This window comes from Pelecanus crispus, chromosome 1 (assembly GCF_030463565.1).
Source record: "Pelecanus crispus isolate bPelCri1 chromosome 1, bPelCri1.pri, whole genome shotgun sequence".
In the NCBI taxonomy this organism is placed as follows: Eukaryota; Metazoa; Chordata; class Aves; order Pelecaniformes; family Pelecanidae; genus Pelecanus; species Pelecanus crispus.
The window spans coordinates 63,651,657-63,678,089 of record NC_134643.1 but is presented as its reverse complement, the minus strand read 5'-3'; the positions used below and the strand labels follow the sequence as shown (position 1 = coordinate 63,678,089).

At 49.3% G+C, this 26,433-nt stretch overlaps 2 protein-coding genes across 2 annotated transcripts in view; one reads left to right on the top strand and one right to left on the bottom strand.

The window, feature by feature from the left end:
- The window catches only part of PAH (phenylalanine hydroxylase), a 38,937-nt gene extending 23,744 nt beyond the window's left edge, over positions 1–15,193 (bottom strand). The window contains exons 1-2 of the mRNA XM_009491587.2: positions 15,152–15,193; positions 10,515–10,622 (exon numbers count right to left, since the gene is read on the bottom strand). Of these exons, the coding sequence (XP_009489862.1) occupies positions 10,515–10,622; positions 15,152–15,193 (150 nt within the window). The remainder of the gene's footprint in view (positions 1–10,514; positions 10,623–15,151) is intronic.
- Positions 15,194–24,675: 9,482 nt separating this feature from the next.
- Positions 24,676–25,335, top strand: ASCL1 (achaete-scute family bHLH transcription factor 1). Its single transcript, XM_075727556.1, has one exon. It carries the CDS (start codon positions 24,676–24,678, stop codon positions 25,333–25,335), a length of 660 nt encoding a protein of 219 aa, XP_075583671.1.
- The last annotated feature ends 1,098 nt before the right edge of the window (positions 25,336–26,433 follow it).

Here is a 26,433-nt window from a genome sequence, read left to right as displayed (position 1 = left end):
AGCTTCTGCCAAGCCATGGCACAGTCACCTGCAAAGCCACCTGCACTGTTTCCAGGGCTGTGAGCAGGTGCTGGGCAGAGGTCCAATGGGAAACATGGATCTGTACCAAAAAGGTATCCCAGGTTTGTGCAAATAAAAACATGGGTGTTTTAAATCACAGAATCACAAAACCACAGAATCTCAGAGTCGCTGAGGTTGGATGGGGCCTCAGGAGATCATCTAGTCCAACAGCCTGCTCAGGCAGGGTTGTCTAGAGCAGATTGCCCAGGACTGTGTCATCAGGTTTTGAGTATCTCCACAGATGGCCACTCCACAACCTCTCTGGGAAACCTGCTCCAGAGTCAGATCACTCTCAGAGCAAAGAATTCTTTTCTTTAGCACAGAAATTCAAATTCCGTCTCATCAAATTTTTTCACTGAACAGCAACAGTGCCTCCTAGCTCTGAAGAAAGGGATCATTGGCAACTATAGTGTTGATGACTATGGCCAGTGGGTACCTGACCTCAGACATGCCACCATGTCAATATGTAAAGCAACAAGTAGCTAAAAATCCTGTTCTTCCAGTCACTTAAACACAAGTCCAGGAAAATCTACCTCAGTTTAGCTGAACTCAAATGTTTTCCTGAGCACTGTAATTTGACTATGAAAATATTATTTGCTTTTTTTTTTTTTGAGAAAAACCTTTTAAACATATTTCAGTTGGTGCTGACTTTACCACCTGCCCTTCTTGTCAGGCTCACACTGGAGCCACAGCCACAGCACACCAGGGCCAGGTCTGGGCTTCTGTCCCCGGGAGGAATAGACAAACCCCTGGAGCAAATTTGACCCTGAAGATCAACAGCAGAAGATTCAGAGGAGCTGATACACTGTGCTCAGCAGCCCTGGAGAAGCAGCTGGTTTGCTGCTTTCAGGCTTAAGGCGGCCCCAAACTACACAGGGTGGAAATGATGACCCGCTGGTGTCAGTGTCAAACCTCCTGCTGAAGTGGGGTCAGGATTTCATCTGTGAAGAAATACTGCAAGGATCTACTTGTGACCTACAGGAAAGAAAGAGGGAAGCTTTTTTCCTGTACCTCCCTCTAGTCTGAGCTTCTCGAGCCCTTTAAGGTTTTCTTTGCTCCTCTCAGTGCTTGCACAGCACAGGGGAGCATCTGGCCATCAGTGGCAAAGGCCTCATTCACTCCACCACAAAGGGCAGTTTATTACTTGGTAGGAAACAGCATGCATGTCATTCCTCTGTTTCCTGAGTGTCGCACGCTACAGATGAACTTAAATTGTTTGGCTAGATACCAATACAATAAGTTGAAAAGGTCAAAAGCTCATTCGCCAACTGCTGCTCTTGAGAGATGCTGTCCTCGTGGGGCCGTCTGGGGGAGATAATGGCCGCCACTGTCCCAGGCCCCAAGGACAATTTGTTTTAGGCCTCCAAAGCCCCGTTTCACAAACAGACTGCACATTGTACCCCCCACTTGGTGAGGCGCGGGGAGGTGGGGCAGCCCAGAGCTGGAAGTTCAGATGACTCGGTGCTGGAAAGCTTTTGACAGAGAGCAGGCGCGGAGGGCTGCCGGCCCCTTCGCCACAGCCACGCCATGGACAGCAGTGCAGCAACATGGCGTTGGCACCTGGAGCCCAGGGCTGTTCAGCTGCTCCGTGGAGCTACTCACAAAGGTGGAGAGTGGGTGTAAAACCTCCCCCTGTGCAAAGGTTCAGGCATACTGGGATGCTGCTTTTCTTCCGCCTTGCACTGATGTGTCGGGGTGTTGTATTCCGTCTCTGTATAGATTCACAGAGGAATGGGGTCCCAGACCCTGTTTGGGCTTTCTACGTCTTGCAGAGGCTGTGATAACATGGACCTCTCTTTGGGGGCCATTATCCCCCACTTCCCTCCCCCACTCACAGATGTTCATCCCTGCCTCAGCATCCCTCCCCCAGAGATAGCAGAACTGTTTGAGAGATCACAGAGGTACCTCAACTATATCCCTTTTTTTTTTTGGCCAGGTGACTTTTCCGCTGTACCACCTCTCCAGCCTGGCTCAGTGAGCAGCTGCACAAACAGTAGTGCCCACAAAATGGAGGGAGTGATGCAGGGGTTGGGAATGAAGAGACAAGCTGTGGGGTGGGCACAAGGCATGCTTAAGGCAGTAGGAGCATCAATGCCTCCCAAAGTATTGCCACAACTTAAGAGAGTGCAAAAAAGGAAAAAAAAGAAGACAGGGAGGAAGGAGCTCATGGAGAGAGTCACCTCCTTTCTTACACCTGGGATAAGCAAAACAGCTTCCTCCAGAGTGTGAAGCTGTTTTGCTGTTTATTTGAGGGGTGCCTGCAGCTCAGCAATGTGCAGAGCCAACGCATTACTTTTTTGTGCCAATGCTTCAGGACCTCACAGCAGAGAAGCTGAAGGGAGAACCCTTCTGGTCACTGTTTTCAAAGCAAGAATTCAGCAGCATATGTCCAACGCCCTGAGCTGGCGCTCCTGTAGAAATATGCTGTCATACACTGTGCCTTGCTACTAAGTCCCTGATTTCAAAATATTTACAATGGCTCTGTTACTAGAGTTGCTTTACAAATCTCAATTTCATTCTAGTCCAACTACTCCATCTAGTGTTTAATCTTCATAGTTTCACATTGTTCAAAACCTTTCTGTATCCTCAGTATTGCCTAACCTTGCAACTGCATCAGGTTTCTCACAGTAGTTAATGCTTTATTTAAAGCTCCAACTTCTGGAGACAAATGGTTACCTGAGAAAAGAGAATGGGGGCATTTTTTGGCTTAGTTGTTTATTTTGAGCAGTTTTCAATCTCTCTGTGCTTTTCAGTAGAGCTTGAAATCTTGGCAATGTATGCCCTCAAAAGACAGCTAATAAATATTCTGTATTTATTTTATGGGACTTCATTATTTCTGAGCTACTTTTTGTTTATGGAACCTGACTCCTAACCTAACTGGTTTTGGAAGATCTGGGCTGTCACATGTTTGAGGCTGGATTCACACCTGAACTATTAATATTGTTCTCTTCTGCCTTTACTATTTTAGAGCTGGTAGGAATCGGATGAGCCCATGGCTTGAGATTAGACTCAATTAGAATTGCTGAATTCATCCCATCATTCACTGAAGCTGCAAAGAGCTTGAAGCAGGTTGGTGCCTCCCTACTTCTCCTCAGGTTTACGACCAGCATAGAGGTTGAGGCTCTCCTACACGGACACATCCTATCATACAGCCATGTACCTGCTGGAGTGCTTCTGTGTTGGTAGAGGAGGGGGTAGCTGTTCACCTTGCCGTTATTTCAAATCAGTGTACTAGGCCATTTCCAAGATACTTTTTAGCAAGTATTAACAATTCAGAACAGATTTTGCCTTGAGGACTGAGAGTAGCATTAGATGTAACACCTAATGGAGATCACAGGGGTACAGTATTGCCAGATCCCTTGAAGTTAGCAAAAGTCGCTCCAATTTTTTTGCTTTTTTTCTTAAAACCTCCACTCCTGGGGGTGAAAGAGCTCAGCTTTCATTATTTGAATATCCAAGTCAACTGTATCTCTGTCACTCCCCATTAGAGAAAGAAGTCTCAAGACATTCTCAGAGCTCAAATATCAAGTTAGAACTAGGTCCATTTTGTGTGTCATGATTTTTTGAATGACAGGGGTTAGTGATACAGATGTCAATTTACAACAGAGGCAATGGTGAACACAGGAGATTGCCCATCTCCCTGCCTGTCTCACCCCACAGTGCTGGATCTCAGCCTTGGCACCCTCTCAGAGGCCGTGAAGCAGCTCCAGCCCCTCCCCCAGATTATTCTAGTTATGCCATCCCAACCAAGTGTCTCCCACACTGCAGCTGCCCCACACAGGCGGGATCAAACCAACCTGGTGTTACACTACATTGGCAGTCTTACAGAGGTCACCACCAAGAGAATTTAGTCCCACCCTCAAAAGTTTAATGGCCTGATCATTGGAAAAGAAAAGCTATGTTTTCATAGCTACATGGGAAAGCTTTCAGTAGGGATGGATACTTTCTGGGAATGTTATGGGCTACTGCTTCCCATGGTGTTCATAGGTCCTTCTGTTTACACATTACTAAATGCTCCTGTATATTGTTGCTAAAACTAAGTACAGCTGTGAAATCCATCTGCAGCTTGTTTTCATGACTGTTGTCATTAAGTAAGTTTGGCTTCATCAGGACACCCCACATTGTTACCAGATGAAGAACAGTCGACATCACCACCAATCAACATTCAGTGAGAACTTGGATGAAATCTCCCAAAACAAGGATTTACTTGCACTTTCTTGATACAAAAAAAAAAAAAAGTTACATGTTCTTTTAATCCTTGTCACAGGCTAGTTCAGGGCTTCCTGAAGGAGGACACTTTCAGAAGCAGAAATAGTTAGGAAGTTACGGTGATGTCTTCAGCCATGGTTTCCCAAAGTGAAAGCAAAGGCAGCCATCTGGTTCAGCTTTACTGTCCAAGGGCCTGCTCCTTAGCTGAAAACAGTGCTTCCCCATCTGCTAGGGTATTGCTCACATGGCAAGCTCACAGAGGCAAAGGGACCCAGAGCTGGCCCATGCCAGCAAAGAGCTCCAAAGGGCAGCTGGCCCTGGAGCAGCCCCTGCTGACCATCACTTGGCACTTCTGCTCCAAGCCGAAAGTCTTCAGCACTATCTAGCCACAAAACATGTGCAGCAGCACAACCAAAAAGCGTATGTGACAGCATGTGGCACTGCACAAGCACCTAGCAGGAGGCCACTCCTCTGTTTAAACTAATGTTTGTTTGCTAGATCAAGGACTCCTGCTCTCCTGGCCTTGGAAGGAAGAGAGCTCAGACTGAGGACATGGATTTGAGCTATCAGCATTAGCTCAGTTGGTTAGAGCATGGTGCTAATAACGCCCAAGGTCAGGGGTTCAATCCCTGCTCACTGCAGGGGGGTTGGGCTAGATGATCTCTCAAGGTCCCTTCCAACCCAAAGCATTCTATGATTCTATGATTTGGAGCAGTGAGTTCAGGTGTAATAAAATGGTTGTAGCTGTGCATATGCATACTATGATAAAAAAAAAAGTCTCTCGGGAGAGGCATGCCTGGCCTCTTCACCTATCACTGCAGACATCTCCAACACACCCCCTGGCCAAAGTGAGCCAAAGTGACTGCTCGCTTTTCCTGATTTGGAAACAACCCAAAACACTGCACAGCCAATACCTTCCTGAGGGACAAAGAGATAACAGTCACTTTGGACTTTCTGTTGAATAAAGTAAGCTCCTAAACAGAAAAAGAGCACAGTTGTCTTTACTGGCTCTGAAAGAGCAGGGTCTCATTTACTGCAGCCCGTTACTCCCATCCAGTCCTGTCATGGAGCCGTAACTTACTCCAGGAGCAGGAGTACTACTCAGTGCAAATCAATGGGGCTGCTTTTGAGCTAAAGCCCTACCCACTGTAAGTAACACCACTGATGGTTGGAGCTTGTATGGAAGTCTGTATTTGGGAAGGTCATGTTGGTGAAGAGAAGATGGAAGGCTCCTCTCCGAGAATGGGTTAAGCAAACTTGTAATATATTCCAACCCAACATTTGCCACATACTACAGCTGACATGTCTTCTACTACTTGTAAATCCATCAGGAAAAGAACTTGGGATGAGATGAATGTATTCACAAATTAATGTGGAAAAATTTCAATTAAAACTGAGGGCAATCCTTTTTCCATATTGAAATGTTTAGTTCTGATATTTTTTAATGATTAATTTAACTTTGGAAATGCCAGTCTTTGAGGGGGGACAACTTTTTTTTTTCCCACTTTTTTTCTTTCAGAATGGACTTTGTTGTTTTTTTAAAAAGTGATCTCAATTTCAATAGGCTTTTATCACTACAGAGAAAAATAAACATTCCCATCAAGTGCAACACTTGGTTTAACCCAGAATGCTCTGCTTTGCTTTTTCAGTTTTGATAAGAAACCTGGAAGATTTCTGTCTTTTTCTGACCTGGACTTATATGCTGTAACTTTTTGATTTGTCCAATGAGTCAAAAAAGAAATATAACTCCGCAATAACTATTCTGTCTTCCTGATTTTAAGCATGATATTTTGCTTATGTGTGATGTTCTTTTTCAGACTAAGGTATTTATTCAAGTTTTGGCTTCCTAGCTATCATCTTCTGTAATAGCATGAGACAAATAAACAGCATGTGGCTGCGCCAAGGGGTGCATTAGCGTACAGTGGGTCCTATTAAAATTAAGTTGGTTTAAGGACTCTGCTGGTAGGTTTATGCTGTCTCCATGGCCACCCTAAAACCTGCAATGAGGACAGAGGTGTTGCCCAAGCAGAACCCATAAGGAAGCTGTATGTGCACTAGGACAGATAAAGATTGTGGACAAACAGGTTTTTTCAAGTGCAAAATAATTGGGTTTGATAAGCAGAAAGTAAATCTTTACTGCATCCCAATATACACACAGAGCAGCTAGTGTGGAAGCAAAGTGGATTCAGTTTTAACAACCTGCTTATTGCTGGACGTGATTGAGCTGCTATTACATCACAGCACATGTCAGTGGGCAAGTCTGGCCCTGTGGACACTGCCTCACCGCAGGGAAGGTGGAGAAGGGACTGCAGGGACTCTACTGTCAACGGTGGCATAGGGCACCCTGGGTACAGAGCAGTCCAGGAGAAGCAGTTTCACACAACCAGGCAAGGATTTGCGAAACAGAGGGCAGACGAGAGCCAGAGGTCAGAAGAGCTTAGCAGCCTGCTGAAGTTGGGTGTCTGGGCAGGGTCTTCCTGAGTGCTGCTTCATTTTGTGTGTGAGACTGGAAAAGGACTCTCGTCCTACCCAAAGTGGATGTTGAACCCTTCCATAGACCTGGTCTGGGTTTGCTTTTAAAGACAGAAATGCTTTCAGCTTAAAAAGCCATATAGTGTTTCTTTAAACATGTGCCTGCCCTTCTGAGGGTCCAGCCCTTCTTCCATACAGACCACTTGTTCTTTTTGGACATCGTGCATTGGCCCAGCACTGAAACACATTAGAGAGAATATGATTCAAGAGTAAACATAAGAAAAAAGTGGATATAATCAAGTATATTTTGGACATAAAGCCAGCAGACATAAGGAGCTGGGTACATCAAGGAGATTCCTCAGAGAAAAGCCTTCGAGCTACATAGGAAAAACAACAGTTGTCCCTGTAGCCACCTACTTGTGTTCATCTGGGATCTGAACAGAAAAACACAGTTTAGGTCTTTGAGAAAAAAACAAATCTGAGAGCATACAGCACTGTCAACTACATGAGCAACCCTGAGTGATGTTTGAGTAGGACAAACATTAATGTTTCCCCAAAACACATTGAAACTCTCTTAAACTTTGTGTCTCAGTTACAGGATGTAATTCTGTGCTATGAGCACTCTCTCTGTAGCCACTGGCTTTGTGCCTTCACCTACCTGGATACGAGGCTCCCCTACCTTCAGTCCATCCTGGCTCACAATAGGGGTTTACCCACTTCATCTGGGCTGTGTTTGGACACTGCTTCCTTCCCTGGGAGGTTTGCCTTCTGGGCAAGTACAGATTACGTTTGGACTGGGGAACAGCCATGGTGCTTGACTTGCCATCAGTTCTGGACCTCCTGTTATTGATGTGCAGGGCCAGGCTGGAGCACAGCACAGCTCTCTTTGGGCTCTTGTTACCTATGGAGTTCAAGCTGTGGTAGGAGCTAATGCCTGGCCAAGTTTCACCCCAGCACAGAAGTAGAGCATGGGTAGGATGTGAACCTGGGAGTGAGGAGCTGCTCCTGCATCCTGGGCAGGCACACAAGAGTGACTGAACAACCCTCCCAGAGTAACAGAATTTTCTTCTCTGGCTTTTAAGCCAAGGAGAGGATGAACCTCCCCAGGTCCACACAGACACCTCCTTTACAGAAAGGCAGCCTGGCTGATGATAGCACCATTAGATCTCTCCTTTCTTTAGGTATCCCCTCAATTTCCTGTGTCTCAGTCTGGATCTTGCTTCCACACTTTCTTCCTTGTCTTGAGAGAGGATTTATTTTCTTGAGAGAGGATTTATTTTCAAGACTTTCATATTTACAGCTCCCTCCTCCTCCTCCTCCCCTCTACAAGTCCCAGCATAGTTTTATAAATTGGCTAGAGAAGAGGCAAAATCCTCAAAGCCAATGCTGGAGGCACTGTCCCTTAATCACTCCCAAGCATGAGCTGGGAAGACAAGAGGACTGAGCTGTGCTCTCTGCCTGCATTCCCACACATGAGTGCCCAGAGAGAGACCCCAGCAGCCTGGGCAACCCCCAGCCTCAGCAAGGATCAGAGGGGCTCCAAATGTGCCACGCATGGCCATCAGGATGAGCAGCTGTGTAAGGTCTGGCCCTCTGTGGGGGCCAGTGGCTGCAGCGCCACGTCTGCTCCGGGGAACAGTCTGATCATATTTTGTGGCTTTTGTGTTTTCTTTTTTCCTACTTCATGTGGTTGTGTGAGGCAGCAACAGCCAGAGCAGCCATCCCCACATCTCCCTGTGCCGCCCCTCTGAGACAAACCCATTGTGTTTCCCCAGGCCAACACTGAGCCGGCAACAGAAACCCTGGGGACAAGGTGAGGGGTCTCCCTGCCCAGAAGAGCCCACCAACAGAGGGTCTGGACCAAGTCCTGTAGCTAACCTGTGTCTCACAGTTGATTTTATCAAGCAGGGAAGGGGTACAAGAGGAAAAATACCTCTTGAGGTCTTCCTCCTTGCCCCCACCCTTCACGTGTGTATCACCACCTTCCCCACCTCTGCTGCAGATGTCACTGAGCAAAAAGTCTGTGTCTCTGAAGCACAGTGATTATGGCCTGGGGGGGTGTGTTCATCTCAGCTGTGCATGGCCATGGGTCTTACACAGCTGTGCACAAGGCAAGGTCCTTTGCGTTGAGTTAGAACAGCCTAAGGGTTGCTCTGGTTTACACACCCCAGCACTCTTGAATTCATTAATGACAGCCCCGAGGAGCTGGAGTTGCAGGTCAGGCTTGTACCATTAAAACCCTTCCCTCCAGCCCTACTGCGATGTCAACAGCATGTAAAACTGGCGTAAGAGCTCCTATGCCTTGTCCTTGGCAAACCTTGATGCTGGGGGAGACCACAAGTTTGCACAGAAAGAATCGGCCTCATTGGGATGGGAAGCCACCACAGTGCAGACATCTTTAACTGAGCCCCATCTCCTCGGTTGCTGTCAGGGTCACTTGGGAAAACCATGATTCAGCCAGTCTAGTTTAGGTACCTGCTTTGGGACAAGAAGAGTCATATGCAAGGAGTGGCTATTTCTCTCCTTCCTATACTAGCTCCCCTGCAGAGTTTTCTTTAGGCTGATAGCAATTTGGTTAGTAGACAGCAATGCATTTAACAAGAGGATATCAACAGGCCTCCTTAGTTCACCTACAGGCGTGCAAGCCTCCGACATACAGACATTTTGCAGGACTGTATTACAATGGTCAATTCACAGATTTAGACTAGCTCTGCTGTCATTGGTATGAATTTCCCTTCATCTTAATGAATCAAATATGTCCTATAACCCATAATTATTTTTCATTTGTACTAATACCACACAAACCTTTCATTGCCTAGTCAATTCAGTTTATGAATGGAAAGTATGCAGGCCACAACTTTTTACAGTGTTCTGTAGAAAGAGCTGCTTTCAGGCACAACTACTACATAATGATGCTCTTAAAAAAAAAAAGAAAAGTCACAAAACCAATATAACAGTGTATTTGCTTGGGAGCACAGAGTACACAGCTGTGTGTGTTGCAACACAGCCATCCTGAATTGCACAGATTTCGTGCTTTTTAAACAGCATCCATGACATCTGGGAAATATTTCTGGAAGAACAAATAGGAACACAATGTCCTGAAAGGTAAATGGCTCGTTGTTTCCGCAAAAGCTTTCCAAACCAGTCAGTACAAGATGCTGAATTCATTTGGAGTGAACAAAGTACAAAATGCTGCCATTTTTATGCTGGTTTGTAGGTTCCGTCTACTCTCTCTGTAGAATTACCAACAGTGGGAGATGGTGGGCTTATTTATATCAGATTCACTGAGGTAAACAAAGGCTAAGAGGACGGTAGCTGCCCCCAGTAGAAATACTTCATGCAAAGTGCACTATGAGTTGCACAGCTCACATTCAGGTTATATTTGCCTTTCTACACATAAATATAAATGTGCATATACTTATACATACACATACTCAGATATCAATCTCAGGTTATGGCCCAATTCACTTCTACCTCTTACTCAAGCAGTTACAATGGAATATCTCCTTAAATGGAGAAAATGCATTTTTTTCCACCTTCATATCAGTTAAAAGTAGAGGTTTTAATTAAAAAGTCTGAAGTCAAATTTTACTCAAAAGGTCACTTCTGCTCTAGGACTTTAAGTGATTTTAACCCCAGAAAAGAAACACATGCTGGCTTTTCCCATTCCAGTGAAACGGAATAACAAACATGACCACAAATACCCTGAGAAAATGTTGCTGCAATGCAAAACTGTAAAGACCTGGTCAGGCCTCCTGGAGGAAAATATTTACCTCAAATGTGCGCAGAACTTTAGCCAATGCCCCAACTTCTTCTTTCAGAGAGAAAATCAAAGAAATCACGCCATTTTTATTTGAGGACTCTTCAATGTACATAGATTCCTGAAAGAAAAGAAAACAAACAAAAACATAAGTACATTCACCTTAGGAGTCAGTTTTGCTTTACTTCATTTCCCTTTTGTGTGGCATGAGCAATGCAAAGAGGGTATAAAGTTGCTTTAAGTAGGAATCAAGGCCACTGTTGCTGCCAGAAGTAGAGCAGCTCTGGGATGCTCTGATTTATGATGCTACAGTCACAAACCCCTTCTCTCAAACTAGGGTCCATGTGGGAGTGAGGTGGTCAAAAAGGACATGAAAATAGCCTTATATCATCTCTGTCTTGCTCCACCTCTCACGTATATCAAGCTCAGGGATGACTGGAAACATTATTGCATGTTACTACAGCTACAGTGCAAAGAATTTCCCACAGGTTTTCTTTTCATTAATGCTCAGGATTAAGTAGAGCAATGTAGATGAGCTCTGTGCAGAGATGCAGGCCATGATCTGTGTTTCCCTTCAGTTCTGTTTGTACCTTCCAGGTAGCTCAAGAAGAGGTGGTATTCACAAGAGGGATATGGAAGTTGTTACAACAACAACAAACAACAACCCCGAAAAAAAGGGAGGGGGAGGGTGCAGAATGTTGGAGCAAACATTTAGATCTTCCCTAAATCCCACAGTGAGTAAAGACTTAGTTAGGGCAAGATGTGTTTTCATTTATGTTTGTTCCTTTTCTCTTACTGATTTTCTGTTCTGCAAATTCCAAAAGGCAATTTCCAGTATTCCCAAGAAAGGAGAATGTTTATTTTAATTATTTTCATGGTTCTCATTACCAGAATGTCTTAGTATGTCTCAAGACATGTGTTTCTTTTCACAAAACCACTGTTAATTAGGGAAAAGCTACTTCATCACTTCAGAAACAGAAAACTGAGTCCTGGAGTGGTGCTAGATTTTCAAAATTATGGCAGGTAAGTGCCTGCTGAGATTTCCAGAATAGCTTAATTTTTCTGATGTCAGAGGAAATTTGATGCACAACCATCACAGACTTGAAAGTCAGATTATTGCCATATTTGTTGGGTTTTTTTTAACATCTGTTGGCCTTGGGCAAATTGCCCCTAGTTGGTATTTCAAAGATCACACCAGATATCTGCAATGCAGAGGGATACTGATGTGACAAGTCCTGGGCCAAAACTTGACTCAAGGTATCCATTCAGTTTTTCTTTATGAAGATCTGTATTTTCAGTCAGAGCCTGTCTTCATTATAGCTGTTTCTTAATTTAACATATAAAACAGAGTATAAAGAGTCACAGTTCCCAAATATTGTCCTTAGAAGTCTTTGTAGCAGGCAAATTAATAATCAAATCCAACTGCCCTGAAGCCATAAAGCTCTTGGGGGGACTACATTTTCTGAAGCAGTGTTATAAGGAACTGACTTCTTTTGTAAAGTAAACAGTTGCTGATTCTTTAGGCTCTCTCTGAGTCTGATGCTAACCTGAGAATTCATTGCCAGAGACCAGGAACAGATTTTTCTCTCTGGCTTTATTTCCAGAGGATGCAAAGGTTATCCAAATGTTTTCCACCTTCATGGGGAACCTCTAGTGGGAACTGTAGTAGAAATAGTGGTTTTATGCATCAGAGGGAAGACTGTCACCTGTCTAACTGTGACACTTCCCACAGCATTTCTGTGTCTTCTGGCTTCTCGCCCAGCCAGAGAGCTGGCCCAGCACTTATACAGTGGGGACCAAGAGGAAAAGCAGTCAAGAGTAATGTGGCAGCTGGCTAATGAAACCCATTTACACCTGAAGCAACCACAAGGGAAAACAATGACAGGAGTCTGTCAAACGGCAAACCAAACATCAGTAGTCTGGAAATTTTATGACAGTCGGTGTAACCAAAACTATCATCTGAAATCTTCTCCCAAGTAGTTAGCAATAGGACAAGAGGAAATGGGCTCAAGCTGTGCCAGGGGAGGTTTAGGTTGGATATTAGGAAAAATTTCTTCACGGAAAGAGTAGTCAAGCATTGGAACAGGCTGCCCAGAGAGGTGGTGGAGTCACCTTCCCTGGAAGCATTAAAAAAATGGGTAGACGTAGCATTTCAGGACATGGTTTAGTCTAGTCTACCCTTAATTGGTTTAGTGTGGGCTTGGTAATGTTAGGTTAATGGTTGGACTGGATGATCTTAAAGGTCTTTTCCAACCTAAACAATTCTATGATTCTATGATTCTATACTGTCCATGCATTGCTTTGCCCTTCTATTTTCCCCCACCACAAGCAAAACTGATCTTAAGGACAAAACTGTGCAACACCAGTGTCTGCCTGATGGACCAAGAATTTGGTTCTCATGGTCTTTACTGGAACTGCTTTAAAAGCCATGCAGTTACGTATTTAAAATACTCTTGCCAAGGCATGCCACAAGGACCAACTTATATGGCAGGTTGACTTGAATCTATGTGACAAAGGAAGAATTGGTGGTTTGGACGCCTGCAGGGTATATAATGCAAGGTTCAAGTCCTGCAAGGTAATTCTGATGCTTATTGATCCCTTTACACCATGGAATTATCCAAAAATGCGTTGAAAATCTTCTTTCCAACCCAGATAGATTCTCATTGGTCACTAGCCTTGATGTGTTGTGATCAGCCACTTTCAATCTGTCCTCACTCATTTTCCCACTCTTGTAAATTGATTTATATTGGTGCTTAAAAGTAAGACACATTGCAGTAGGGAGTAGACACTAATCTTGCAAACAGTGATACTTGCTTAACTTCTTGCACATCTGCAGATGCACTCAGTTCACTGGAAGATCTTTGTACAAACGTTAGTTCATGCCTGAGTCTGTCCACAGAGTGACAGCTTTCATTGCAAGGAGAAAGAAGAGTCAAATGATTGTCTTCCTGGTACCCAGTTCTTATTAATACATATGGAGGTAATATGCATCAATACACACTGGAGACAATATACATCAACATATACACTGGAGGTAATATAAATCAACATACACACAGGCACGTTTATTGCTGAGCTTTTTGTAGTACCTATGCATAGTTTTAACTGTTGATCACAGTTTACCCATTCTCAATTCTAATTCTAATTTCCTGTTTTTCAACCTGTGATATAGAGAGGAATTGCAACTTTGGGGTACCTCTACTCTTCTGTTACTACTGTGATTATGATTAAGAGTTGAACAAATAGTTTCATTGCCATTGAAATATTGTCTATATGGCTTGTATACATGATTTATAAATGTAATGTGGGATAAATTAAGCTTTAATTTTCTTCCAGCTCCTTTTTTTCCCAAGAATTAAAATAAAAACCAGTTGACAAAGTGAACATCCATTCCTGGACCTACTACAACCTCAAAGACAGGTGATGTGTAGATGAAAGGAGGGGTTTACCTGAGTGGAATGCAAACAAGCATTTTTAGTTAACGACTTCGTGCAGAGATTGATATTGCCTTCCTGACACACGTGGCAGTATTCAGTATTAGAGATCAGTAACACAGACCTGTCAGCCTTCTAATCCACTTCTGAGCAGGTTAGATAAAGCCTTTCAGAGTGAATGCCAACACTGTTAAATCCAGAGGAAGTTTGGCTTGCAGTTTCAGTGAGAGAAAATTTTCACCTCTGTGTCCCAAATTCCAGACTTACTAGATATACAAAACAGTTGGGAAAAATTTAGAAAAAAAATTTTCAAATTAAATAAGATTCCTAAGTTACTTCAGAAGATGGAACTACTTTCCAAGTCAGATTTCTTAAGGCATTTAGAAGCTCAGCTCCCACAGATCTCATTGGGACCAAGCAATTACACAACTTGGAAAGGTAGCAAGGTGAGACCCTGGAGAATTATTGTGGGAGTTCAGCCTCACACACAAAGCAGTAGGAAACCAGGCTTCCTTGGCTGATCCACTCTTAAAATGGCTTGTAGAAACTGAAGCCCTTTTTCTTCCCCCCCCCCACATCTTCACAGCTTGTCTCTGGCTTCAGCAGCATTGCATAGGACACATACATGCAGAATTTGGTCCTAATACTTAACCATGCTGGCCTCAAGTTATGCCACTTGCCCCTGCAGTAACTATAGTGCCTGTAATTGAAAGGCATGGGCTTCAAGACCTTCCTGTATTTTCAAAAACAAAGGGGCCAAAGTAAATCCATAAACGTTAAAGAACAGGGATGTCAGAGTCACAAAATTCAACAAGTAGCTCCACCAGAAGAGCATGTAACTTCAGCTGCCTTCCTTTAACAGAAGAAGACAACTTTCTTTTTATCACACAGGTTTAAGACCTCTAATTTGCTGCTGATCTTTCCTGCTGCTTCTTCTATTTGCCATATATGCAATGATACTGTTGCAACGTTCATTTTCATTCTCACTGCACTTTTGTGAGCACAATTAACAACAGACAAGTACACTGGTTGCCAAAAGGGAGAATGGTGGCAACCAGGCACTGCAAAGCATTGAGACAGGCGTGTTGTTTCCTCCCGTCTTGGGTCACGCTGCCCCGCAGAGAGTGGGGAACAAGATTTGCAAGCATGGTGGGGCAGAAGGGAGGCAGCCACAAACCCCCCTGCAAAAAGAGGACACACAGACCCCATCGCTTACCTGGAAAGGGTCACCATTCATTTTGCAGTGCTGTGCGTCCATGTTGCACAGGCAGCAATGCCCACACAGGGAGGCCCCTTTGTCGCTGCAGGTGAAGACTTCTGACCTTACTACAGTGGCCAGAGCAAAGGTATTTAAAGTGGAGCAAGTGAGGCAAAGCCATCCCCTTCCCCCCTTCCCCAGCTCCCTCCCCCGGACGCTGTGCCAAGGGGGCGTTCTCCCTACACGCCCCCCCCACCCACCCCTGGCACATAGACAAGCTGCTCCACGCAGGCTGGCCTCTACAAGTCCCACCCCGGCGCGTAGCAGCTCTCCAGCATATTGTTTCTATCTGCACCCAATGTGGACAAGCAGCATGCTTTGAATTAACAGCCTCCCGATCAACATCAGCTGCTGTTTTCATTTTCGCACGTCAACACATCGTCTTCGGTTCTGCCTCCCCCCCCCCACCTCCATTCCCACTGCTGTGTGTTCAGCCTCAGGTGGGCTTCCCATCGGGGCTCACTCCACGTGACCAGAGATCAGATGTTCTCCAGGATCCGCTCTTTGGATGCCAGGCATGAGCCAGGGAGGGCTGTGACACAGCACAGCAGCTGAGGGGTTTGTCCTTTAGTAGGACCTTTGGGGCTACTTCCAAGAGGTCAGAGAGTAGGACACATTGCTCTACACACCAGACATTGGAGAGAGAGAGACCCAGTGTAAAGGAAGCATGAGGCAGGAGTTAGCTGCATGAACCTCACACTGGGATATGAGTCTGGACATGGAGAAAGGGAGGAAGGTAAAGGAAGAAAAGGAGCAGGGAAGAGTAGGTCAGAGCTAGAGGGCAGGAGGATGCAGAAGAACTGTGGAAGATGTATGTGTGTGCCTGTATATAGTGTTAGACGTGGAGAGCTACAAGGGGAATGGGGAGGGTGGGCATGAATGATTTCAGAAAAGATTGAAAAAGGTTTGATATAAAAAAGCCCAGATTTGGTTTATAAAGATTCACCAAAGGGGTTGAGGAAATAATGGAAAGTGGTAGCCCAATACCACAGGGCAGGTGAAAAAAAACCCAACTGGTCAAGTATCTATCTTGCTATTTGGAAAGATGAAGTCTGTACCGACAGAAGCTATGTCAAGGCAGGTATTCGTGCTATATTTTTGTGACAAAGATAAATTCTGTGGAATAGAGAAATCATCTCTTTACAGTTATTTTAGCCTTGGGGGAAGCTCTACTGCATACACCAGTGCACACTCAGATTGGTGAATACTAACGAAGACTTACCATGAATTATTGGTACTTGCAAAATCCAATAGCTGCTAAATCCCATCAGCCTTATAGTAGGGAAACTGAGTGGAACCACTTTCAGGTATCTCAGTCCAAACCTATGTTGAACCCCATGACCGTGGAGTCAGAATCCAGCCCACTGAAATTATCGACTGTATAACTTGCATCTGAAGTAACTCAGTGCTTTGGGTGTGAATATATACCTTTTTCAGAAGAGCTACTTGCTTGTGCATCCTGCAGCTGCATGCAGGGGTGGAAAGTTGCTTTTTGAAGTAACCAGCAAGCCTGTGGTATGGGCTGGCAGGTCAAGGTAGGCAGCCAAATGCGATACACACATAACGCACCGGCTGACACCGTGGCAGCAGGTTGGGGCAAGGAGAGATGGGGCAGTAGGAGAAAGGGAAGTTAACCTTGGTAATTGCCAGCAGTATAAAAACTACTACTTTTTAACTGCCTAGCCAATAAGTTCACCACAGGAGGCAGTATTTTGTGTCCCATGTTTGTGCAGCAACCGGCACAGTCCTATCCATGATAGGGACATTGAAGGCCACCTTGCAAAAAAAAAAAAAGCAGTGAGATGAGGATGGTGAACAACACTGATTATAATAGTCCCTGTGCAGGGCAGGATGGCCTCCAGCAATGGGTCTTGTTTACTTTCCCCACACACCATGCGTTGCTACCTCATATATTTTTCAACTAGATTTTAAAAAACTGAAATGCATGTCCTAAGGCTGGCCAAAATATCTGTGGCATCCAAAGTCATAAACTATTTTTTTCTGTCATTTGTCTGTGCCTTGCTTTTTCTTTCTTTTTTCCTTCTCTTTTCACTAACCTTTGATTAATCTTTTTTCCTTCTCTGTGGCTTTTACATACATTTAGTCTTTTTTTCTTTTCTTCCATCCCTTTTCTTATGTATTACACCCTCTGTTCACTCTACCCTGACAGTAATGGCAAGGCAAAGTGAAATATCAGGTATGCAAAATACTGTTCATGCCAAATCCTTGTAATTCTCTATTTTGACTCTTCTTTCCCCCTGTTTTTTCTATTTATATTGCAAGCTTGTCTCTTACTCCTATTGCTACATGATCATAATAATATCACCAGTGTACTGCCACCAGTTCACCATTTAATCAGCCTGGACTGTCAGAGGTTGCCTGGTAGCAAAAGGCACTGGCTGGGGGAAGTAAAGCTCCTTCTTGCCAGGAGGAATTCCCAAATTCTCTTGTTCTGCAGCAAAGGGGTGGGAGGTCGGAGGGATGTGTGTGTATGTCCAGTGCCATTAGAGTATGAACACACAATTGCATCAGTACTGGTTACCTTGGACCATTTCAGAGTCCAAATTGCCTGAGCTTCCCTGTCCTCTTTGAAGTATTGGTTCAGCACATGGGTTCATCCCCCTGCAGTGACATTGCTAACCGGGATTTCCCACTTGGGCTTCAAGTTGCACCATGTGTCTGGTTCTGCATACTCCGGGTGAGCACCTGAGCTTTGGGTCCACTAGTCCTGCTCTGGGCTCTTGCTGCAGCACTGTGAAACCCCACTGCTTTCAACCATATGCAGATATGCACTGGTGTCCCACATTGCCTCCACCTAAAACCAGCTTTTTGCCCTTGGAAGCACACACTTCCTTGGGGCGCGCACGCGCACACATGCACCACACACATCCATTCCTGGCTGTGCTGCTCAGCCACAGCTTGAGAGGGCTCTTTGCACTGAAAGTTGGCTGGTTCCCCTGGCTGGCATGATGCAAGTTCAAAGGGCCACGGACTTTGGCTGCTTTTCAGACTGCTCTTTCCCACCTCTGCCTTTAGCCAGTATTTGCAGAGCGGCGGCTTCCCTGTGGCTGTGTGCTTTCTCGTTTGGGCAGAGATGCCCCTTCCAGTGCAAGGACACTGGGACTATCCTTGGCCTGCAGTTCCCCACCTGCCCTGCTGCTTCAGGATGTCCCAGTGGATTTGAGGGAGCAGTGAGCAATGGGGAGAGGCTTTTCTAGTAAAACCAGAAGCTCCTGAAAAATTTCCAAACGAGGATTCAGTGAGTATCTCCAGGGGGTTGTGTGTGTATGGCGGGGGGGGGGAGTCCCCTTTATCGATACTGTGTATGCATTTATCAGATGTGTCTGGGTGCTGCAGCTGCCCATGACGTGCCAGCCAGGCTGCATTTCCTCAACCCCCCGGTCTACATCGTGGTTGCAAAACCGCCCAGCCACATCCCCCACCTCCTTGCAGAGCCGGGCTCCCCGACATCTCCTGCAGCCCGCCGCTGAATGCTTTTTAGCCGCACCCCATCCCCTCCCCAGCCGAGTTTCCCCCCGTCCTCTTCCCCACGGAGCGCGGCGTGGCCGGGAGGTGGCACTGTGTCCGCACGGCAGCGGCCGCCGAGGCCGGGACCGGGGGCGGGGGCACCCGGCTGTCCCCGCCGCCTGCCCCCGGGTGTGTGTGGGGGGTGTCTGCCCCCCAGGCTGCGGCAGGCGTCACCCAAACCCCCCCACTCCCACCCCTCCTGCCAGGGGACTGCCACGGCGGAGGCGCGGGGAAAAACACCCCCCAGCCTCCAAAATTTAGCTCTCCAAAACGTGGCGATGGGGGGAGGCGGGGGGGCAGGCCGCTGTGATTTATCCCCCGGGGCTGTGATGGACGCGGGACGCGTGGCCGCACAATGGGGCCACCCGGCGGGGCCGGCAGGCGAAGGGCCCCGCTCCGCGGGCACGGAGGGACGGGGGCACCGCGCACCCCGGCGCCGGAGGGCGGCAGCGCCCGGCGGGACCCGCGGGAGCGGGCGAGGGGCGAGCGGGCCGGCGCTGGGGCCGGGGGGCGACTGCTGCGGCTGCTGCTGCTGCTGCTTTTTTTTTTTTCCTTTTTTTTTTTTTTGCAGCCCTATATGCAAACTGTCACTTCAGGTTAGCACAAGACCTGATGTAGCTCATTAGCATGAGCTGTATCTAATATGCTTAAAACCTCTAATTATTTATTATGCCCTAATTGGCAGCCCAAGAAATGTCTGCAAAGTGATGAGTGTTCATCCCAAGACGCCTTTCGAGTGGAATTCGGCAGCGTCCCTGGTCAAACGTCATTTTTAATTCTTCATTGGGGCACGGGCTTTACTCCTCTTGTAGACGATGCAACACTAAGAAAACTCATACGACTTGCTATCCCAAAAACTAGCCTCCCTCCACCCTGGGCAGGATGGGCAACAGTTGCTCAGGAACACGGTTTAAAGCTCGAAGTCCTTCTTTCTGTAAAGGGACGCCTCGGAAGAGACGTTAAAGTTTATCAAGTATGTATGCAAAAGTGTAGGCAGATGCTCCTTGAAAATCACTTACCCGAAGGAACAGCCGTCAGGGAAAAATTGCTTTCCTGCCTTCTGAATGTAGCAAAGTTTTGAAAATTATATTCACATAGAAACTGTTTCAGAATAAGTTTACCTCTCTGGAGTCACCCCCCTCCCTCCTAATTGCCTTTTTTCCCCCTTCCAAGTCTGTATTATGTTTCTTCGGGTTGCGTCAACTATTTATTTATCTTTATTCTTTCTCTCTTTCTTTTCATTCATTATTCTCTCTCCCTCTCTTTTTTTTTCCCCCTTCCTTGTGTGTGTGGCTTCTGGGTCTGATCTGTAGCTTGTTACCACCCACTGCACGCTCTCTCCTGCAGCCGAGGTGTTTCTATACAAACTTCAGCGTCCAGTTGTCATATTAATTATTACACTGAGTAATGACTGAAATAGTCAAAATAAGGGGAGACTCAAGAGAGCTTTTTCTTGCTGCTCAAAGATTCAGCAAAGAAGCCTTGCAACAAAGCACTAATTGGTCCCCAGAAATACTCTGACAAGGCATGGAAGATAGGTTTCATAAAGCCCAGCAATTGTGAAGGGGGAAAAGATCCTTGAATAGACCCCACGCTTCTTTTCTAAACTCTCTTGCTGAGCAAAAAATGGACTGCTTCTTGAATACTGGACTGATCTTGAATGCTATACCCAGCAGAGAAAAAAATGCACCATTTATTGTAAGTTTTTTTTCCAGCTATTCATGTGTTCTATGTGGAGAATAAGCTGGTTTTGTTTACCATGAAAGACCTTTTACTTTATTTTCACTCTTGGGGGGGAAGCTGGAAAGGGGAGGGGGAGGGCGAGTGGAGGGAGAGAAACACATGTGCCCAAATCCAGACGAGCTGCCTACTGTAACAAAATGGAGTGTAACAAATCCTACAGAAGTCCCGAATGTATCGATTCTTTGAAGATCTATATAGATTAACGACTTTCGTTCTGCTTTTCCAAGACGGCATTTAATCATAACGTAAATGGCCTTTAAAAAAGAAAAGGGGCGGGGGAAAAAAAAAAGGCATACCGAAGTTTAAAAAAAAAAAAGGCAAGGACTTCAAAAGACCTCATGAGTGTGGCTACAATTTAGGCACACAAAAAAGCCACTATAAAATAATGACAGTTCAAGATTAAAAAAAAAAAAAAAAAAAAAAAGGAAGAAAGAAAAAGAAAAAAAAAAAAAGGAAAAAAAGCCCAATGAAAAGGGTAAGGGCTATTTATCATTATGTTAGAATTAAGAATTTCGAAGTGCAGGTGCAGAACTGTGCATACAAGTGGGTGAAGGCAGGGGACCTTGAAACAATATTTATTATCTATAAATCTGGCAGCCCCAGACCCCTTAGTCTGCGCAATGAGCAGACAGGGAGCTGGCAAGATTGGCATTACCTTGGACAACGCGAGGGGCAAGTTTGTTCCCCAGTGGGACGTGCGGGGCGAAAGGAGGCAAAGGCTCTGCTCTGCATCCTCATCTCCCCCAGGCCCCGGAGCTGGGAGAGCTGAGCAGGGATAGAGCCACGGAGGCAAAATTACATGCAAGTTACACTCAGTGACCTCAGGGACTTGCGTCTTTTGCCTTTTTAAGAGCCCTCTGAGACTCGAGAAGGAGGGACCCAGAAACTCCGGTCTCATTCTGCCATTTCAGGGAAAAAAGGCAGGAATTTCCCTGTGTGGTGTTTCCAGGCCAGTTCTGGTAGTGGGCAGCTCCAGAAGAATTTCTCTGTTTAAATATATATATTGTTTACAGGGCCGCAGTTATTTTGATGTTTCTGTGGCTGCTTCCCAAAACACTGGGATGCGAATCGCAGGGCTGGTTCATTACTGTTCTTTCACTCCTGTGATGTCACAACGTGGAGCTGATGATGCAACAAATATTTCCAGTGCAGAGAATTCTGATGTCAGACAAGGGATGTTGAACAAACCATCCAGAAGACTTGGAACCGAAGAGGGAGATCTCCCTACACAGAAAATAAAAATGAATGGTTTATCCTGCTTAGGTCTGGCTGTCCTGCCCAGGAGAGGTTAAAATAATTTAACAGGTTTCACATGCAATGAGACAGTAGGCTAAAAATCAGAAAGAAACTCAGTGACCAGTGAAGAGGGCCCTGAAGTAAATACGATAGAGGTTAGACGAGACAGAACTGCTTCGCCTCTTTCATCATACATATTCTGCCACATTAAAAGTTTCTGAAAGACGAGTTAGCAGGTGCATATTAAGGTTCTGCCATACGACATTGCTGCTTATCCCTGTTTAAACTCACATGCCCAGCCAGGGTCAGGGATCCAGTGGCAGATGATCAGAAGCAATCTCTGCAGCTCCAGGCTACTGTAATTGAGGCCAGCAGCAGAGCAGGGGTTATTTTTGCACTCACTTCCACTGAAACCTGAAGAGGGACTGTGCAGGTCCCCTCCTTCCATGTTTTAGGGCTGGTGTGAGCACCGGGGATGAAAGCCACTTGCCAAGCACTTCCTAGAGCCATAATCTCACCCGTGTCAAGAGTGCCACGCCACGGCTCTGCTCTTTTTTGGGAGAGAGCACACACCTCAATTTTCAGAGTGCAGAGGTGGAGAGAGAGGTGGAGATGAGACAGAGCTGAAGGCAGAAAATGTGTTAAAGGTTGCACAGATGCATGGATATACGAAAGGCAGGAGGGCAGGGAGAGAAGGCCGTGCCGGGGTCCTCACTGCTGCTCGTGCCAAGAACAGGGCCACCAGTGTGCCCCGGTGCTGAGCCTGACCATGTCTCCCAGGCTGCCCACACACCCCCGCAGCCCCAAGGGTCGGTGTGACCACCAAGTCACGCCAGCCTCAAGCTCTCAGCACCTCGGCTCTGCTTTTCCACATTTGGCCCCGAGCCGCAAGCGAGAATTCACCTGGCAGCAGGGATAATTTCCCCTGCACAGGCCCGCTCCATCCTGACTCCCCAGTCATAAGCAAATGCCATCGCCCGCTTGGAAAGGTGGTGACGTGCTCCCACCTCGCAGGGTGCCACAGGAGGCAGCAGGGGCTTGGAGAGTGCCACGGGACCAGCAAGCGGACAGCGGGACCTGGGAAATGGGCTCCGGCAGCAAAGGGAGAACTGGCTCCACATCGGCTCGCTCTGCTTAGCACACCCAGACTTTATGCTGCCCTCTGAGACAAACCTCCTCCCCGCGGGCCGGTGGCAGCACCGTGGCACTCAGACCTTCCGGGTGCCGTCCACGGTGGATGGACCCAAGGGGGTTTTATTCTTTCTCTCCAGACAGGCTCGCCCCTCGGCACGCAGCATTTCAAGGGGGTAGCTCAGGGTGACTTCTCCCGAGGCCCCGCACGCCGCGGCTCTGAGCAGCGCTCCTCCTAACACCCGCACCCGTTCACCCGCCGTCGTCGCAAGCTAATAGAGCCATCACGCCGCCCGAGGAGCGTGTGCGATGCCGAGCACACGCGGCTCCGCCGCGCTGAGGGGAGCAGCCCCCGGGACACCCACGGGACGCAGGCTCGCAGCACCTGCCGAGCGAAAGGAGCGGCAGCGGGCATCCCGGTGCTTCCCAGGGACAAGGAACAAACCGCCCTTTCGCCGTCCCGCACACGGAGACGTTTCCCTTCCCGCCTGCCTGCGCACATGCACACGCCGCGTCCCGGCGCTGGCCAGGGCGCTTCTCCCGCGGGCGCGCACCGGCCCCCCTGCCCACGCCGCCGGACGCCTCCGTGGCAGCGCTTCCCGCGCGGCGGCTCTCCCCTCCAAACCCTGGCAGGTGCCACTGGGGTCGCCCCCAGCCCGCCAGCGCCCCGGCGGCAGCCGGAGCAGAGGATGCCCCGCACCTCCCGGGGCTGCCCGCACCTGCCGGCACCCCACCTCCGCGGGGAGCGGGGCGGACACGGCAGCAAAGGGCGCTCGGGCACCCCCCCCCCCTCCCCGTGCAGGGCTCCCCCCCTTTCCTCTTCGCCCGCACCCCCCCTCCCGGAGCCGCGACTCTCGCCCCCCCCTCTCCTCCTTCCCGCCCCCCCCCCGCGGCGGCCCACGCGCGCCGCCTCCCGCCCCGTCGGGCCGCGCCCGCCGCCGCCGCCGCCCCGCGCGGCGCCCCGGCGCGGGTGTTTGCTCAGGGCCGGGAGCGCGGCACGCGCCGGGCGCACGCACTTGCAACAACAAAACCCGCGAGGGGTGGGGGCGGCGGGGCGGGGGCGGGGGCGGCGGAGGGGGGCGGGGGGAGGCGGGGCCGCGCGGCGGCCAGCGCGTGTGCGCCGGGGGCCGCGGCACGGAGTGGCGGGGGGGGGGGGGGGCGTGCGTGTCTGTGTGTGTGCGGGTGTGCGTGGGGGGGGGGGGGGTGCGCGCGGGTGTGTGCGCCCCCCCCCCCCCCGCTCCCCGTGCCGAAAAGGCGGCGGCGCTCCGCGGGCGTTCGCGGCAAAGCCGGGGAGCGTGGAAGGCGCAAGGTGCAGAGTGTGCGTGCGTGTGTGTGTGTGTGCGTGTGTGCGTGTGAGTGAGTGAGCGAGCGCGGGGGGGCGGCGGGGGGAGAGTGCGTGCGTGTGTGTGTGTGTGTGTGTGTAGCAGAGGAGGGGGGGGGGGGGGCGAGCCCCGTCCGCCCCTTATAAGAGACACAATCCCCAGCCACTTTTTTGCAAAAGGGGCTTTGCAAAGCAGCCTGCGCACACGCGCGCGCCACGAGCCTCCCCGCGGCCGCCGCACGGAGGGCGAGAGGGAGGGGGGCGGGCAGAGCCGCCCGCCATCCCCGGCCGCCCGCCCGCCCGCTCCGCCGCCCGCTCCCTTTGGTCGCCGCTGCCCCTTTCCCCCTGCCCTCCCTCGCCTCTCTCCTTCTTTTTAAGCGAACGCCGCAAATTTTCTTTTTTTTTTTTTTTTTTTTTACCCCTTCCCTCTTTTTAATTTTTTTTTTTTTTTGGTGGTGGTGGTGGGGGGACGGGGACCGGCCGCCGCTCGGGCGCCGCCGCCTCGCAGGACGCCCCCGCGCCCATGGCCAGCGGCAGCCCCGCCAGGATGGCCAGCGGCGCCGGGCAGCCGCCCTTCCTGCAGCCGGCCTGCTTCTTCGCCGCGGCGGTGGCCGCCGCCGCCGCCGCCGCCCCGCCGGGGCCGCCGCCGCCGCCGCCGCCGCCGCCGCAGCCGAGCCCGGCGGGCGGGCAGCCCTCTCCGGGCGGCAAGGCCCCGGCGCCGCGGGCCGCCAAACGGCAGCGCTCGGCCTCGCCGGAGCTGATGCGCTGCAAGCGGCGGCTGAACTTCAGCGGCTTCGGGTACAGCCTGCCGCAGCAGCAGCCGGCGGCCGTGGCGCGGCGCAACGAGCGGGAGCGCAACCGGGTGAAGCTGGTGAACCTGGGCTTCGCCACCCTGCGGGAGCACGTCCCCAACGGCGCCGCCAACAAGAAGATGAGCAAAGTGGAGACGCTGCGCTCCGCCGTCGAGTACATCCGCGCCCTGCAGCAGCTGCTCGACGAGCACGACGCCGTCAGCGCCGCCTTCCAGGCCGGCGTCCTCTCGCCCACCATCTCGCCCAGCTACTCCCACGACATGAACTCCATGGCGGGCTCCCCCGTCTCCTCCTACTCCTCCGACGAGGGCTCCTACGATCCGCTCAGCCCCGAGGAGCAGGAGCTGCTCGACTTCACCAGCTGGTTCTGAAACGCCGGCGGGCCCCCGCGGCAGGTGGGTACCGGCGCCCGCGGAGGGCCGGGGCGCCGCGGGGCGGGGGGCGGCCGGGGACGGGGGGCGGGGGGCGGCGGCGGGGGGGGGGTGCAGCCGCCGGCGGAGGGGTCGCGCAGCCGGGGTGCCCCGCGGTACTTACGAGCGGCTCCGGCAGCCCGGCGCTGCGCTGGTCCCGGCGCGGCTCTGATCTCCTCTCTCTTTTATTGTTACAGGACAGTTGCAAAAGGGAAAAACAAAACAAAACAAAAACCCAAACAAAATATATCACACAGAGAAAGACAGACAAAAATCCACCCAGAAAAAAAAAAAAAAAAAAAGGACCTGTTGCGTTTCCCTCTCCCCCGCCGTCGGAGGGCGGTGCGGGCGCGTCCCTCGGCGGGCGGGCACAGCGCTGCGCGCCGCGGGGGCGGTCGGGCGGCCGCCCCCAGCCCCGGAGCCCGGCCGGCCTTTGCGCTCGGTCGCGCCGCCACGGACTGCGCCCCGGCGGAGGGGGTGTCCCGCGGGGGAGCCGCGGCCGCCCCGGCCGGGCCGCCCCCGCCCCGGGCCACGGGGAAGGGCGCTGCGGCTCCTCGGCCTGCGGAGGGGCTCTGCCTCCTCCCCGGCCGAAAGGCAGCCCCGCCGCCGCGGCCCTTCAGAGACTGGCGCTCATCGCTCTGTGGACAAAGTTAGTTCCCCGATGTTTGTGGAGATGTTGAAATTAAGCTATGCTGTACTCAAAGAAGCCCCCGGAGTCCCGTCTCCCCCCCACCTCCCCCTGCCTTCGCCTCTCCCTCCCCTCGCTCCGAGCTTTTCCTCTCGTTTCCATCATAGAATGCTTCCAATTTTTTTTTTTTTTGTGAATTTTTTTATTATAAGAAAATCTATTTGTATCTACCCTAACCAGTTTGGGGATATATTAAGCTATTTTTGTACATAAGAGAGAGAGAGATTTATAGAGGTTTTGTACAAATGGTTTAAAATGTGTATATCTTGATACTTTTTTTAATATGTAATGCTTATTACCTCTTCATGTTTAGACTTGTAGTCGACGTTACCTTACAACTGCCATTTTTGTACGTGGTTTTGTAAAGGACT